The 16608-nt window shown below is 49.8% G+C and overlaps 1 protein-coding gene across 1 annotated transcript in view; it reads right to left on the bottom strand.

The window, feature by feature from the left end:
- Positions 1-4700: 4700 nt before the first annotated feature.
- The window catches only part of LOC142588680 (uncharacterized), a 34258-nt gene continuing 22350 nt past the window's right edge, over positions 4701-16608 (bottom strand). The window contains exons 2-4 of the mRNA XM_075700505.1: positions 5064-5084; positions 4948-4977; positions 4701-4869 (exon numbers count right to left, since the gene is read on the bottom strand). Of these exons, the coding sequence (XP_075556620.1) occupies positions 4790-4869; positions 4948-4977; positions 5064-5084 (131 nt within the window). The 3' untranslated portion in view covers positions 4701-4789. The remainder of the gene's footprint in view (positions 4870-4947; positions 4978-5063; positions 5085-16608) is intronic.

The following is a 16608-nucleotide window of genomic DNA, read 5'->3' as shown; positions in this document are numbered from 1 at the left end:
TTTTGGCAAAAGCGCCCGTGGCAGCGGAGACACGCCAGTCTCCGGACGCGGCGCGAGCGTGCCACACCCGGCCACAGCCAAACGAGCGACCAGTAATCGGCGGAGGCGAGGAGAAGACGGCGGGAGAAATGTGTTCCGCGGTTCTGCGAGGGTTAGCGCATCCACTTTTGTCAGAGGTCAACAACATGCCGGAGAGAGAAAGGCACGACTGACGTCGCTGTTGTACGAATACGACGCAATTTTCACGGACCGTCCGGGCCGCATATTTCCAATCGCTAGTAGGTGCAGCGGGGCGTGGCACTTGCGGAGATGACGGACGTTTGCACGCATGCGCTAGTAAGAGCGGACGCGAGAGAGGAAATGTGGGGACTTTTGCTCCGTGAATATACGACTCTGCCTAGGCACTACGGAGAAGTTTCTTAGCACGTGTTGTATGCGTTTTTCCCTGGGCGTGCCGGGAGAAGTCGTGGGGCGTAGTAGTGCTGAACTTAGCCTCGCAAGTTGGTGGCTGGACGCAATTATATTTATTCAATCGTGTTTTTTACTAATTAAAACAAGGTGTCATTATTTCGCATTATTGGCGGCGCCTCCAGGACACCAAAGCGGCAGCGGGGACATCAAAGCTAGAACCCGGACTGGTCCGTGGGTTGCGGCTCGCCGAGGCCTGCGCGTGCCAGGGGAGTATAAGATCGGCTGTCCGCCATCGCGAACAGCCAATTTTTTATGCCAACACCCCCTGGCACGCTTCGGCCTCCGCGGCCCCAACCGACGGGCCACCCTGCTTCCAGCTTTGATCCCCCCGCTACCGCTTGGGTGCCCTGGAGATACTGCGCCGCCTGCTTTAATATAACCTCAGGTGCTCTCCTGAGGCCTCCGTTTGCCGGGTACATGTGCCCTCCTGGAGCAGTGCTTGTAAAAAATGCAATCTATCATCGCGACTAAAAAAGCCACCCGCGACTTATACACCACCAGTCAGAACCTTGCCCCTTCAGACACAGCGATCACCAAATGGGGCGTCCGTGCCGACTGCCTCACCGCGCGGGCAGCCAGCGGCGGAGCGTAAACAAACTGGACCTCACTGCGCAATGCCGGCATGCCTAGTGGACAAACGCATACAACACGCGTTAAGAGACCTCCTCCGTTGTGCCAAGGCAGGCTCACATATTCAGTGAGCAAAGGCCCCCAGATTTTCTCTCTCGCACCCCCTCTTCCTCGCGCCTGCGCGGAAACGTCGAGCACCGTAAAAAACGCGACGCCCCACTGTACCTACTAGCAATTATAAAAACGCGTCCGGGGCCACGCTACGCTGTTCAGGCACAGGATAGACATGGGTGACGCTGCCCCATGGAAATGTAATCCTCGGCCGATTAGCTTGACTATGCGGAAAGCACTTGACAGCGCCTTAGACGAACTCATCGACACATGCGTTGTGGAAAGGTTGAACAGCCTACGGAGCTTCCCGGTAGTTCTAGTTCAGAAGAAGGACGATACTTATCGCCTTTCTGTAGACTACCGCAGGCTGAATGAGGTTACGAAGTGGGATGCGTACCCTAGCTCTACCCTCCATTTCCTCTTTAGTGTCTAACCTAGAGAAACCCTCAAGAGAAAAGTGTATAACAGCTGTGTCTTACCACTACTGACGCACGGGGCAGAAACCTGGAGGGTTACGAAAAGGGTTCTACTTAAATTGAGGACGACGCAACGAGCTATGGAAAGAAAAATGATGGGTGTGACGTTAAGGGATAAGAAAAGAGCAGATTGGTTGAGGGGACAAACGCGAGTTAATGACATGTTAGTTGAAATCAAAAAAGAGAAATGGGGGGGGGGGGGCATGGGCAGGACATGTAATGAGGAGGGAAGATAACTGATGGTCATTAAGGGTTACGGACTGGATTCCAAGGGAAGGGAAGCGTAGCAGGGAGCTGCAGAAAGTTAGGTGGGCGGATGAGATTAAGAAGTTTGCAGTGACGACATGGCCACAATTAGCACATGACCGGGTAGTTGGAGAAGTATGGGAGAGGCCTTTGCCCTGCAGTTGGCGTAACCAGGCTGCTGCTGCTGCTGCTGATGATGATGATGATGTCTAACCTAGGCGGGGCGAAGTACTTTACGGCGTTCGATGCTAGTAGTTGATACTTTCAGGTCGAAATGGACGAGCGTGACAAAGAGGAAACGGCTTTCACTTGTCACCGGTGGCTCTTTGAATTTAAGAGAATGTCTTTTGGTTTGGTCGGAGCTCCAGCTACTTATCAGAGGTTGATGGACCGAGTGCTAGGAGACGCGAAGTGGCAACATGCTCTCGCATATCAGGACGACATAGTGGTTTATTCGAGAACATTCGAGTAACACTTGCGCCACTTGAGGGACGTCCTAGACAGGCTGAGGTCCGCGGGTGTCACGCTGAACCCGAACAAAGCTCAGATACCTGCGAGCAGAATAGTGCTGTTGGGATTCACGCTCGACAACGGCCGCATTCTGCCGGGTGAGGATAAGCTCGAGGCTATACTGAGGTACCCGTCACCGAAAGATATCGGCGAACTGAAACGCTTTCTGGGATTGGTGAACTTCTATCGCCAATTCATTCCAGACTGCGCGGCAGTGCAAGCGACTTTGGCGAAGCTCTTGAGAAAAGACGAGCCGTGGACTTGGGGTGAAGAGCAGGAGGCGGCACTGTGTGGCCTCACGAAGGTGCTCGCTGACACGGCCGAGTTGCAGCTTCTCGACTTGAATAGGGAGTTTGTGATTCAAACAGACGCAAGCGACCTGGGTTTAAGCGCAATTTTGCTTCAGGAGCACGGAGGCACTCTCCGACCGTTTGCGTTCGCGAGCCGTTCGTTGACGCCGGCAGAAAGGAACTACTCTGTGACAGAGAAGGAGTGCCTCGCGATAGTATTCGCTCTGCGAAAGTTCGACTGTTACTTCGACGGAGTGGCATTCAAGATTGAGACTGACCACATGGCTCTCACTTGGTTGAGGTGCTTGAGCGAGCCGAGTGGTCGCCTGGCGCGTTGGGCACTGCTGCTGCAGCGTTAGGGGCTTCACCGTGCGCTACCGCAACGGAAAAAGCAAAGCCGCAGCTGACGCACTTTCGCGAGCGCCAGTCCGAGGCAAAGGAGAAACCCTAGTCGTAGCACGAGTAAGGAACGCGGAACAACCGTCGATCCTGGGCGAGAGCGTGAACCACGTAGATGTCGGTTCCGCAGGAGTTGTCTTTAGTGCCACTCTTTGCAAAGCTAACTGGGCTCAGGTTTGTGACGGCCTCCGAAGCAATCTCTCCACAACCCGCGCTTGGCATCTGTTACGCCACATGCTCGATACCACGCAATCTAAAACTCAGACGTGTCTTAGCATTCGCCGCCTCACTCATAACCACCGGCAGGACACCGACGCCTTCCTCGCACAGGTGAAATGCATCTATACCACCCAGGTCTTTCTTGCAAACATCCCGAGTACACGAGCTCACCCCAACCACAGCTTGACGCCCCTATTACAGCATCTGAATTTCGCGTAGCCCTATTGAAATTGCACAGTACTGCTCCCGGGTAAGATCAAGTTACGAATGCTGCCATACGAAATCTTGATGATGCCTCCATATCTCACCTAGTTACCTACTTTTACGAGTGCTGGGAAGCAGGTGCCCTCCCTGCCTCCTGGAAGCATGGAAAAGTTATATTTATCCCCAAACCCCACAAGCCCATCACCCTCGAGAACATCCGCCCCATTTCTCTTGCATCCTGTTTCGGCAAGGCCTTTGAGCACATAATCCTTGCCCGACTGACAACGTATATGGAAGAGAATCACCTCCCCCCCCCCCCCCCTCCAGTATGGTGGGCTTTCGTGCGCATCTGCGCAGGATATCCTACTTGAAATTAGGCACGATGTGCTTGATGATACCATCCCCCATCTCACTAAAGCTATCCTGGTAGTTGACCTCACTAAGGCATTTGACATAATTCGACACGCTGCCATCTTACGGGAACTGCAGGCACTACAGGTAGGCCCTAAAATCTGCAACTACGTTCGCGCCTTCCTCTCTGGCCGCACTGCCTCCTTGCACATTGATCAGATCAACACACCCCCTTATACACTCGGCGATTTTGGAACACCTCAAGGCGCAGTCTTTTCCCCACTTCTATTTAACACTGCGCTCATCCCCTTAGCCCAGAAGCTCAATCTCATCCCGCACCTAAAACATATTCTGTACGCAGATGATATTACCACATGGACCACTCATGCCTCTTACGGGAAAATTGAGGAAACTCTATAATTAGCAGCCGACACCATCTCCGCTCACGTATCATCTATTGGACTCGAGTGTTCCCCCTCTAAGTCCGCGCTCCTCCTAATTAGACAAAAATCTGCCGCTAACTTACCCATCCGAATCACTTTACAAGAATACAATATATATATATATATATATATATATATATAATTTTTATTGGCAGACATCTTGAATAGCAGCTCCATTCAATATTCAAATCCTTCCCAGTATCTGAGCTTGGCCAGTGTGCCTTCGTTTTCTATGCCTGCACAATCTCGCTACTTCACTGTCCTCAAGTCTGCCAAGCGCTGGTATGTTCTCATTGCGATGTTGCGCGGACTTCGAGTAACCGCACAACATAGCTTGAATGTTTGGTTGGCAAAAGTAACAAACAAAGCAGGAAACACGAAAGCAACAACGCTCTATAATGTTGACCATTTATTCTTAACCTTTAATTCTACTCGCATTTTTTACACCATCGTCCGCACCCAGCGGATGTAAGTAAGATTCAAGCGTTGCTCCCTTTGGCTACTTCATTGGCACCCACGCGCCGCTCTCGTCGTACTCGCCCAGTCCCGTGTTGAGTGTGGCGTGCGACCCCTCGCATCCTGCGGGGAAATAAAGCATGCAAGAATGGCGTGCACCTCGGTGTCTACATATGGGGCGCTTTCAAACTGTTTACTTACGTTCGGATGTGCAACTGTTCGGATCGACAGCTGAAATGTTTGGTGCAGTGATTTATTACGCGCAATGTCGCGCGTGTGACACGTGAAACGCACCCGGATGGCGTTTCTGTACTTACTCATTGTGAAGCTGTCTATATCTGTAAAGAAAACAGAGCAGTGATCAATTCCTTATTTCATCAATCTTCTTGACTTGATCCTATAAACAAACCAAGTTCTAAGGCCGCAGCCACACTGTGAAGCTCTTTGAGTTGCATTTGCGGCGCGTTCTCGGCGTGTCTACTTTACGCGGTGCTGTGTCAGCAGTGCCACAGCTGCGTCCCACAGGGTTGTCTCTCAAAGCGGCGAACACATGGGCACATTTTAGCCTTTATTATAGCGCAGGCATCGCGCGGCCTCAAATGCCTCAAATTACACAGCGCATGCAAGTTGTTTCATGTGTAATGTAGAATGCGTGTAGGTTAATTAATTACACTCATAAGGGCGTTTCTATGTGTCTCGAATCGCACTCTTACACCGCTCTAAAGAAATGGAGGGGGCGATTTATTAATTTATTTACACTTTGCATGGTGGAACCCTCGCGCGAAGTTTGTTCTTATTTACAACGTTGTACCTTAGGCAACATCACTGGTTCCTAGGTTGATAACGCTATTACACCTTTCCTGCTGGAGCGAAATGCAATAAAGGTTATCAACACTTTATAAATTCTTGTCAAAATATTGACCAGGTATAACTTTATAGTGACTATAGGTATATATAGTCAGAGTAGTAATGGTGCATAGTGCCTGCGACATGCAGTTACTTTATCGAAACGGCATATAGATGTGTGTGAGACAGCTGCATCGAAACAAACACGTTGGTTAGCAGAAAAGCAAGGCAAGTCAGTTGCCCCATATAGACTTGACAATAAGAAAGTCGCAGTTTCGCCTGGAAGGCGAAGCATCGACAGCTGTCTGTACGAAGTAAGTATAGTAGCTTTATCGGCCGTATAAGCTTGTAAACTTATACATACGAATTAAATTAACAAGCATGGTGTCACGCGCTCACAATCCAACATGAGCACATCTCACTCGATGATCGCGGAAACTCGCTGTTAAAACGCTGGAGTGAGGAAGGGCGGCAGCAGCAGCGAGCGAATTGACCTTCGTGCTACTCTCTCATCCAAAGCGAACTAAGCCGCGAAAACATAGCGCGCAGCGGACTCTGTCCCTGTCGCAGATGCATTTCAAGATACAGCGGCCCGAAGTAGAACGCGACCTCCGTCCCTACCCTCCCGCCGGATCTTTGCGCGCGACGGAAGACGGCGCGCTTCTTCCCTGCTTTCCTCATTGCGTGCGCGAGATTGAGCCGCGATCGCCGGCTCTCCCTCGCACGCTTTCATTCACATATACAGCATACAGCGCGCGGCGACGATTTTATCGCTGTTGGACTTTATGCGGAACCTCACGGTGCCGCAGACGTCAGAAATATACCTGGTGTCACCATATAATTACTATCGCAATAAAATAAAATGCAGATCCAACGCCCCTGTTGGAATTATGTGAATTAAGTGGAGCTTTCATGAAGCGGTTACTAAAATGCTATAAATGTGCCCTTTTCGTTCCTCCGTCGTTGATGTAAAGGAAACCGGCGCGCGCATGCACTCTCGCTCACCCGTGCTACCCAATGTGGCAAACATTATATTCGCTTATATTTCATCATCTTATTTCTTTTAAGTGTACCGACCACTTTGCCAATCGCCCGTTGTGGGTATGCGCCATTGTATGGAAAATATCACCATCAGCATGCGGATGCGCTCCGTGCCCGATCCTCGTTGTGGGAATGTTCCGCAGTGTGGCAATCATAATCATCATCAACACGCGGCGATCATCTCAAAGAGCTAGTTGGTGGCACGGCATCTACCGTAGATCACAAGGATCTGCATCTACCATCCGCCTCTTCGCCAATCCCCTGTTGTGGGCATGTGCCCATAGTGTTGTAAACCATCATAATAAACAGCACGTAGGAACCATCTATAGGTCATGTGCTTTGTGACTGCCCTAAGTACGTGGAAGAGCGTGAAAGGTTGGACAACGACCTTACGTGTCTCGACGACGCACCGTTGTCGGAGGACGTTATTTTAGGCCCTTGGCCAGATCCTCAATCGAGTTTCAAGGCCATTCAGGCATTACTGAACTTTTTAAAAACAACGGGCTTGGATTGCAGACTTTGAGCATGCCAAATTGCTTGCGATATGTTCTACTCCTTCCTTCTATCGTCATCGTCACCCATCATGCACCTCTTCCCTCTTTCTTTCCCTCTTCCCCTTCCCCCAATGCCGAGTAGCTGGCTAGCGGAATATACCTCAGGCCGACCTCTCAGCATTTCATATCATTAAACTTCTCTCTCTCCATCTGAACGAGCTTGTTGGTGTTGGCACGAGAGAAGTACACGTGTGTTTGTGATCTAATGACATCAGCATGTTAGCCTGATATCATTAGGTCACAAACGCACATATACTTATCGTGCCAACACCAACTATAAAGCGTGAACATTTCATAGAAAACGTTGTGCAGTACAGACACGCGCATATGGCGCTGCATGAACCGCCTGATTGGAATACAGTGATTGATGACTTGGTTGTATTGAAAATTTTTTTAATCCGTTTGTGCCGACAAATATAGATTTACTCGTTTTTTAACACTTGTACTCTGTTTGCTTCGTCAAACTCGGCAATAATAAAAAAAAAAGTCCCTTCCGTACACATAGTTAAGCAGCGAAGCTGAAACGTGCGGCCCCGGTGCGGCCTACGACTGCGGCCTACGACTGAGGAATATGGGAAAAGGAAATGGGCTGGGAGATTGTTGAGGTATCTCTACAGGAAAAACATTTGATTCATAGTGGAGGAAAAGGACTAGGAAGCTTACCAGCAAATATGCGGCCTGTAGGGTGAGCAACACAGCAACAAAGAACGTCAAGCGGAAAGTCAGAAAGGTTGAAATAATCTCATGGGTGGCGGCAATGGAAAAGAAACCTGCCATGAGTAACCACTTAAGAGTAACAAACGAAATCAGGAAACAAACAATTTATGATGACTCAAAGGGAAGCTCATTACTTTCCGAAGCGAGATCAGGATGCCTTAGAACACGCACCTATGAAGCGAGATATGAGAAGGAAGAAGAAAGAAGAAGCATGTCCTTGTTGCTTTAAAGCTGAGGAAACAATGGAGCATGTTTTATTAGAATGTGAAGACATCTGCCCAGCGGTCGATTTAGGCACCACTGGCCTCCTTGAAGTCCTTGGGTTCAGCGAGAGCAGAGGGAAAGTGAACATGTCCGCAATGGAGATTAGTAAGAGGTGATCGGAAGGTATTGGTATAAGAAAAGTAGGGAAACGAAAAAAAAAAACGGATAACCCGCCGTGGTTGCTCAGTGGCTATGGTGTTAGGCTGCTGAGCACGAGGTCGCGGGATAATAATAATAATATAATATTTGGGGTTTTACGTGCCAAAACCACTTTCTGATTATGAGGCACGCCGTAGTGGAGGACTCCGGAAATTTTGACCACCTGGGGTTCTTTAACGTGCGCCTAAATCTAAGCACACGGGTGTTTTCGCATTTCGCCCCCATCGAAATGCGGCCGCCGTGGCCGGGATTCGATCCCGCGACCTCGTGCTCAGCAGCCCAACACCATAGCCACTGAGCAACCACGGCGGGTTGGTCGCGGGATCGAATCCCGGCCACGGCGGCCGCATTTCGATGGGGGCGAAAACACCCGCGTACTTAGATTTAAGTGCAAGTTAAAGAACCCCAGGTGGTCAAAATTTCCGGAGTCCCCCACTACGGCGTGCCTCATAATCAGAAAGTGGTTTTGGCACGTAAAACCCTATAATTTAATTTAAAAAAAACGGACACGTACAAGAGCAAAGTTCACAATAGGGGGTAAGAAAATTTGTTTGTGGGAGTTCATCGTATTTTTTTCTGTTTATTTTTTTTAACCTAGGTAGGACATTAGGTAGTAGAATAGCAAGCGCTTGGTGGCGCAACCTACCGTCCCGTTCCCAAGGGGCCGCTCATAACATCCATCCATCCATCCATCCATGACACTCCTGCCTTGAGATGTTGTGGTATAGTGAACTAGAACATCATAGTTGTGGTGACTGGACGTGCTTTTCAGGGCTCCGTGGCGGCGACGAAATCATAGGTTTTTTTATGCAAGCTTTGAGCTTGCTTTCCTTTTTCATTTGCTGATTTTTTCTAGCCTTTAAATAATAATTGGGTAGTTTTCTTCTTTTTTTTTCTCCTTTTCTCGTGTGCGCGGGTGCGTTTCGTGTATATTTGGTTTTGCAGGATAGGCAGAGCGTCCTTTCGCGCTACGTGCTTCAACATGTGCAACCGAATGGGACGTGAAGTCTTTACAGCCTTTAAATAGTAGCTTGGAAGTGGCAAGACTAATAGCTATCAGGGATTTTACTGTGTGTGTTTTGGTATCGGGAATATTACTCTGGTAGGAAAGTGAGAACGTGGCCGCGTGGTTGAACATGTGCGAAAACGTGTCATGCCTTAAGTCTGTGGCGGCATGCATTGATTGCTTTTAAAACATTAGGGAGAATTACTTTGCGGCATTTTAAGGATTGAGATGTGCGTATCGGTTTTTGCCTAGAAGGCACGTGCTCTGCATTGTTATAGTATAGCCACGTTTACTTGTTTATTGGGCGACCACGTTTCACCGCCTAACAAATGTTATCGCACAGCGCAGGACGCGCCTGCATGTATCGCAAGTTTCTGGAATGTTATCGACGGGCTCATCCGCTGTCTGTGACCGAACCTTGTGTAATCTGATTGCGTGTGTTCTTGACGCGAATAATGTAGAAATTTGTGGAAGGCACGCGGGTCCCAGCGATTACTCTAGAACATTCGACGACTGATGTACAGTACAAAAGCCGGCGCGCTTGACCTGCTGATCAGATTTTGACGATCGCCGACTGTGTTCGCCGCTGTCGCCGTTCTTTAAGTGTAGCCTGTTTTTGTGGGCACAGGTACGCCCAATAAAAGTTTCGTCTTCCACAGTATTGCTACTGTGTTCTTTATACGTCACTACCAAGGGACGTCTGGTGGAGGAGCTTTTCGTTCATGTACCGGACGCCCTCGACAAGCCGTGATCCAAGCCCGGACCGCAAAGAGAACAACGTAGTCCCGAACCATCGAGCAAGCCGCCGGTTACAACAGCTGCCCCCGGAGCACGGACTTCTACCTGAGGAGACCAAGAAGATTGTGGCCTAGACAACCTCAATGGCAACCGCAACGTCACCCATCGTTCTGCAACAGCCCAGGAAGCCACCGACTTTCCATGGATCATGGTCTGAAGACCGAGAAACCTGGCTGGAGACCTACGAACGAATCGCGACTTTCAACAACTGGGACTCCGACGACCAGCTGCGGCATGTATACTTCGCCTTAAAAGACGCTGCCAGAACGTGGTTTGAGAACCGGGAGTCGACCCTGACAACATGGAACCTGTTCCGTAGCGGCTTCCTGCGGACGTTTAAAAGTGTTGTGCGCAAGAAAGGGCCGAAGCTATGCTAGAAGCCCGAGTACAACTATCCATCGAGACCATAGCGATCTTCACCGAGGAGATGACGAGCCTGTTCCGGCACGCCGATCCGGAAGCGTATTTACAATGGCTAGTAGGTACAACGGAGCGTGGCACTTGCGGAGACGGCGGACGTTTGCGCGCATTCGCAAGTAAGAGCTGGCGCGAGAGAGGAAATGTGAGGAGTTTCGCTCCTTGAATCTATGACTCTGCCTAGGCACTACGTAGGAGTTTTTTAGCGCTTGTTGTATGCGTTTGTCCCTAGGCGTGCCGGCAGAAGCCGCGGGGCGCGGGAATGCTGAACTTATGATCGCAAGTTGGCGGTTGGACGCAATTATATTTATTCAGTCGTGTTTCTTACTAATTAAAACAAGGTGTCATTATTTCGCATTATTGGCGGCGCCTCCAGGACACCAAAGCGGCAAAGGGGACATCAAAGCTAGAACCCGGACTGGTCCATGGGTTGGGGTCGCCGAGGCCTGCGCGTGCCAGGAGTGTATAGGATCGGCTGCCCGCTCTCGCGCATGGCATGGCAAGAACTTTATTTTAGTCCAGAGAAACTAGGGTCCGAGGGCACAAGCCCCCAGGCTAAGTCGGTGGCTCCGCCCACGTAGGCACCGGTAGGCCAAAGGCTTTCCCAATGTCGTGAGCTCTCCGGACGGCCAGGAGTTGATCTTGGAGGACTTCGCTGGATACGCGCCGACTCCAGTCCTCCTCACTGGTGAGATCCGAAGCCCTTTGGTTGGGGCGCAGCCAGAACATATGATCAAATAGACACGGAGTGTGTCCACAACTTTTACATTCCGTGGGAAAACCCTGGTCAATTTTGTTAAGCACAAAAGGTGTGGGATAAGATTTAGTTTGAATCATTCTTAATGTGACTGCCTGAGCTCGGTTGAGCTTCTGATGGGGGGGGGGAGGAAAAAACATCCTGCCGTCCCGATAGTGTGAGGTGATCTCGTGAAAAGTAAGTGGGTCTCTGTAGGAGCCGCAGTCATCCTGGAGCAGTTCCTCATCTGATGCGCGGCATGTGAGATCTCGCACAGCAGAGTGAGCTTGCTCGTTAGTATTGCAGCCATTGGGGCTGACCGAGTGGCCCTGATGAGCCGGAAACCAGACTGGCTGTGAGATATTTAGTTGGTCGTAATTATGAGTATTAATACTGTGTATAAGTAACTTGTGGTGTTCCATTGAGACGAAGCCGGCTGAGTAATTCCTAATAGCTGTACGGGAATCGGAGAAAATCGTGGAGCCTCTCCTCATTGTGATTGCAAGTGCTATGCTTGCTTCTTCGGCGGCATGAATGGAGCTCGTTCTTAGTGACGCCGCGCTTATTCATTTACCGCTCTCATCGACCACGGCAATAGCGTAGCGGTTGCCCGATCCATAACTAGTTGCATCGACAAAAAGAGCTGAGCTGTGTTGTTGGTGCAGTTTACCCAGTATGCATTTGGCCCTGGCGTTCCTTCTACCCTTGTTGTGGACAGAATGAATATTTCTAGGTATGGAGTCTACAACTAATTGTGTCTCCACCTCCTTGGGTATTTTGAACTTAGAGACGTCTCCTCCTCGAGGCAGTATTCCGACTTCATCTAGAATTTTGCACCCTGGCTTAGTGTTGGAGAGTCTTGCAATTTGTGACATCGAATGTGCCTCAATGAGCTCATCTATAGTGTTATGAAGACCTAACTTGTTGAGGAGTTCGCTACTCGTTCCGTGCGGGAGTCCCAGAGCCCTTTTGAGTACGGAGCGTATAAGTGCGTTTAGCTTAGCCTTCTCTCCTTTCCCCCAGTTCAGGTATGATGCAATGTACGTCACATGACTGAGGAAAAATGCATGATATGCTCTGATAAGATTGTCCTCCTTGAGGCCTTCATTTCGATTTGAGACCCTGCCCAGGAGCTTTAAAGTACTGTTGGCCTGACCTGTGAGACGGTTCAGGGCCGTAGCATTACAGCTCCTTGCGTCAATGAGAAGACCCAGAATTTTAATTTTCTCTACTCTGGGTATGACCCGTCCTGTGTTGTCTGTGATTTTAATTGACAGAGCTTCTAAAGGCGCAAGGTTTCTAACATATTGTCTCCCCTGTCTAAAGAGCAGCAGCTCAGAGTTACTAGGTGATAGCCTGAGTTCGGTGCCCTTAAGGAAGGATTCTGTGCTGTCTACCGCTGCCTGTGGTGTCTGCTCTAGTGCTGCGAGTGACCCCCTTGGGACCCACACTGTGATATTGTCAGCGTATATGACCTGCCCCAAGTTCGGGATTTTGGACAATTCCTCCAAGAGCCTGTGCATGGTAATGTTAAAGAGGAGTGGGGACAATACTGAAACTTGTGGTGTGCCGTTTTGCCTAAATTGTATGGACCGCCTGTGACTATCTCGAGTTTGACCCGAGCTGTCCGATTAGCTTGAAAGGACCTCACATAATTGTAAAAATTGCTTCCCAGGTTCAAGGTTGAGATTTCATGTAGGATATGTCTTTGTGCAACCGTATCAAATGCTTTGATAAGATCCAGATCCAGAAGGCCCTTTACGTCCCTGCTAGGGTCGTCGATAATAGCCCGTTTGATCATGAGCATGGCGTCCTGTGTGGATAATGCCTTCCGAAAGCCTATGAGATTGTGCCTGAAGAGCTCCTGGTTTTCTATGTGTTCTATTATCCTGTTATGAATAGCATGTTCGGCTACTTTGCCAATACAGGATGTAAGTAATATGGGCCTGAGGTTCTCCTTTGTTAGTGGTTTGCTGGGTTTCGGTATAAACGTCACCTTGGCCTCCCTCCATTGCGGTGAGACAGTGCCGGATCTCCAGTGACTATTAATTTTGACCGTGATTATGTCTATGGCACCATCGTCCAGGTTTCGCAAAAGTTTATTTGTGATGCCATCCAGACCCGGGGCAGATCTCCCACTTAAATTAAAGAGTACATGCCTTATCTCAGCTGCAGTGAAGACACTGTCCGAGTCCGGTTGCGATATTCCGGAGTAAGGTTCGCTTATTTCTTCTTCGTTTTCATATTCATCTTTAAGTGGCAGGTACATGTGTGCGAGGTCGTTTGCGACCTCTCTTGCTGTCCGCCCTATAGTTATCTGTTTATTGACGAGTCTGTTTATGGCGAGGTTTGTAGTACATATGGAGAGCTTGTCATTAAGTAGGCTCTTCAATAGATTCCAGTTGCCTCCTCTGCGCAATCTGCCGTCTGTTTCTGAGCAAGTTTCGTCCCATTGTTGACGTGAAAGTTGAGCCGCGTATGTTTCGATATCACGATTAACTTGGGCGATCTTGGCTCTAAGTCTTCTATTAAGTCTGTGACTCTTCCATCTGGTTAGGAGGGAATTTTTCGCTTCCAGCATGTGAGCTAGCTTGGAGTCCATTTTTGGGACTTCGATTTCTGTTGAGACTGCTTTAGTAGCTTTCTCAATCGTTGCCTTTAGTTGATCTAGAAGCTCCTCATAAGATTCGTCATCTATGCTGGTTTCCTTGCGCAACTTACGAAAGAGATTCCAGTCCACGTACTCATATTTCCTTAGTGGTGGTGGTTGAGTCTGTAAGATGACTTCAATTATGTAATGATCACTTCCTAAATTCTCCTGCAGATTATCCCATGAGCCTTCAATTCCCCGAAGGAATGTTAGATCCGGGGTTGTATCTCTGGTAGTGGAGGTATCAGTTCTCGTGGGGAAGTTAGCATCTGTAATAAGAGCAAATTTTAGTTCACTTGCCGTGGTTGCTAAATTAGTACCCTTGACGCTCTGATGACCATAGCCCCATTCTTTGTTGGGAGCGTTGAAGTCCCCAGCCACTACGAGTGGGGCTGTATCTGCCTTACTGGAAGTGCGGCCCAAGAGGGTCTTAAAATCCCTTTTCCTATCTTGCGGAGAGCTATAAACGTTAGCTGCTTTCTTGTTCTTCAGGATGAGTTCGATCATTTGTGCTTCTAGACCAACCTTGTACTTGGGAAGCTCGTGAGTTTCATAGGAGGTACCCTTTCGAACCAAAGTCGCTATTCCCCGACCCTCTGGAATGGTCAAGGTTTAGGAGTTGTAACCCGGTAGAGAGATATCCTCCTTAGCTAGCGTTTCTTGTAAGAGAATAACGTGCGGCTTAATTTTGGCTGATCTAATGAGCTGCTGCAGGGGAGACTTGCGCCTTCGGAAACTCGCACAATTCCACTGCCATATTTTAACGTTATTGTTGTCGTTTGAAGCCATTATGATACCATTGGTTGACTATCTGAACCCATAGAGTCCGCGCTCGGGCTACCGTTTGTGCCTCCGTGGACTGCCGATGCAGCCACTGCGCTTGCCTTTGCCTTAACTTTGGGCCTTTCTAGTTCACCCACTCGAGCATCTAGATTAGTGATGAGCTCCATGATTTTCGCCAGAGTCCTGACGCCAGAGTCCAGAGTCCTTGCGGCTATTCTGACTTATTGTGTTTGGGGGGTGCCTCATTCTCTCCCATCTCCTCTGCCTCAGAGGTTTCTAAATCTTCCTCCTCTGTTTCGCGAATGGGAATAGGGTGGGGGGCTTTACGTTTAGGTTTGCCGGCCAAGGGTTTTGGAGCCGTTGTCTCCATCTAACTACGGGGTGTTTCGGACCTTTCTTTAAAGGATTTGAAAGCCTCCCTGAGCTCAGACAGTTCTTGCCTTAATTTCCGATTTTCTTATTCTAATGCCAATATTCGGGGATTTGACTCACATTCCGACTGTTCCCTACCATCAGTACTCCTAGACCTTGCCCTTGTCGGTTGTCCTGGTTACCCAAGGCCTCCGTTCTTGACTCGATCGGCCCAGGTTGCTCTTGGGGTCGACTGTGAACGGGACCTCGATCTTGCCCCAGGTCCTCGGGGTTGCGGGTCGGCACCAGAAGATTCTCCAGAGCTGGGTTGTCCTCTGGATCGAGAACGCCGCGTGGAGCGGGAGCGCCCTCGTGAGCTGGAGCGTCCTCTCGTGCGAGAGCGCAAGTTGGCGTCTTTTTTTTGCATGACCCCTTTGCGTTGGGAATTGTCGCTGTCTTCATTGTCGTCGGCCACCTGTGTATAGCGTGCTTGCTGTCGTTGGCGCCTTCGACGCCTTTGCCTCACAATATAAGGCATCTGGAATCTTCGACTGCATTTTCGGTCCCAAGTTGAGTGTGCGCCACCGCAAATAGCGCACTTGGGATCACAATGATGATCTTCAGGTGGGGAAGTGATTCCACAGCCCCTACACTTTCTAACACTTGCCGGATTGGGACACACGTCGGATCTACGTCCGATTTCACCACAGCCGTAGCACACATCTATCTGTCGTCGGTAGAGATTACAGGGAATGAGTACGTTACCAATCATGAGTACAGTCAATCTTTTATGCGAACACCCCCTGGCACGCTTTGGCTTCCGCGGCCCCAACCCACGGGCCGCCCTGCTTCCAGCTTTGATCCCCCCGATACCCCTTGGGTGCCCTGGAGATCCTGCGCCGCCTGCTTTATTATAACCTCAGGTGCTCTCCTGAGGCCTCCGTTTGCCGGTTACATGTGCACTCCTGGAGCAGTGCCTGTAAAAAGCGCAATCTATCTTTGCGACTAAAGAAGCGACCCGCGACTTATACAACGCCAGTCAGAACCTTGCACCTTCAGACACAGCGATCACCAAATGGGGCGTCCGTGCCCACTACCTCACCGCGCAGGCAGCGAGTGGCTTAGCGTAAACAAACTCGACCGCGCTTTATAATGCCGGCATGTCTAGGGGACAAACGCATGCAACACGAGCTAAGAAACCTCTTCCGTAGTGCCTAGGCAGTCGCATATTCAAGGAGCAAAGGCCCGTAGATTTTCTCTCTCGCATCAGCTCTTACCCGCGCCTGCGCAGAAACGTCGAGCGCCGCGAGAGAGGCCACGCCCCGCTGTACCTACTAGCAATTGTAAACACGCGACCCGGAAATGTCCGAAGAGAAAAAAGTGCGTTGCTTGATGCGAGGCGTAAATCAAGAACTTTTCGCCGGACTGATCCGAAACCCACCGAAGACCACAGCTGAGTTCTTGACAGAGGCCACGATGATTGAGAAAACTCTAGAAATGCGCACTAGGCAGTATACCGCCAAGTGCTCAGGCCGTAGTG

The sequence above is a fragment of the Dermacentor variabilis genome, chromosome 1 (genome assembly GCF_050947875.1).
Source record: "Dermacentor variabilis isolate Ectoservices chromosome 1, ASM5094787v1, whole genome shotgun sequence".
Lineage (NCBI taxonomy): Eukaryota > Metazoa > Arthropoda > Arachnida > Ixodida > Ixodidae > Dermacentor > Dermacentor variabilis.
The sequence above is the reverse complement of the archived record's forward strand: the minus strand, read 5'-3'. Positions and strand labels throughout refer to the sequence as shown.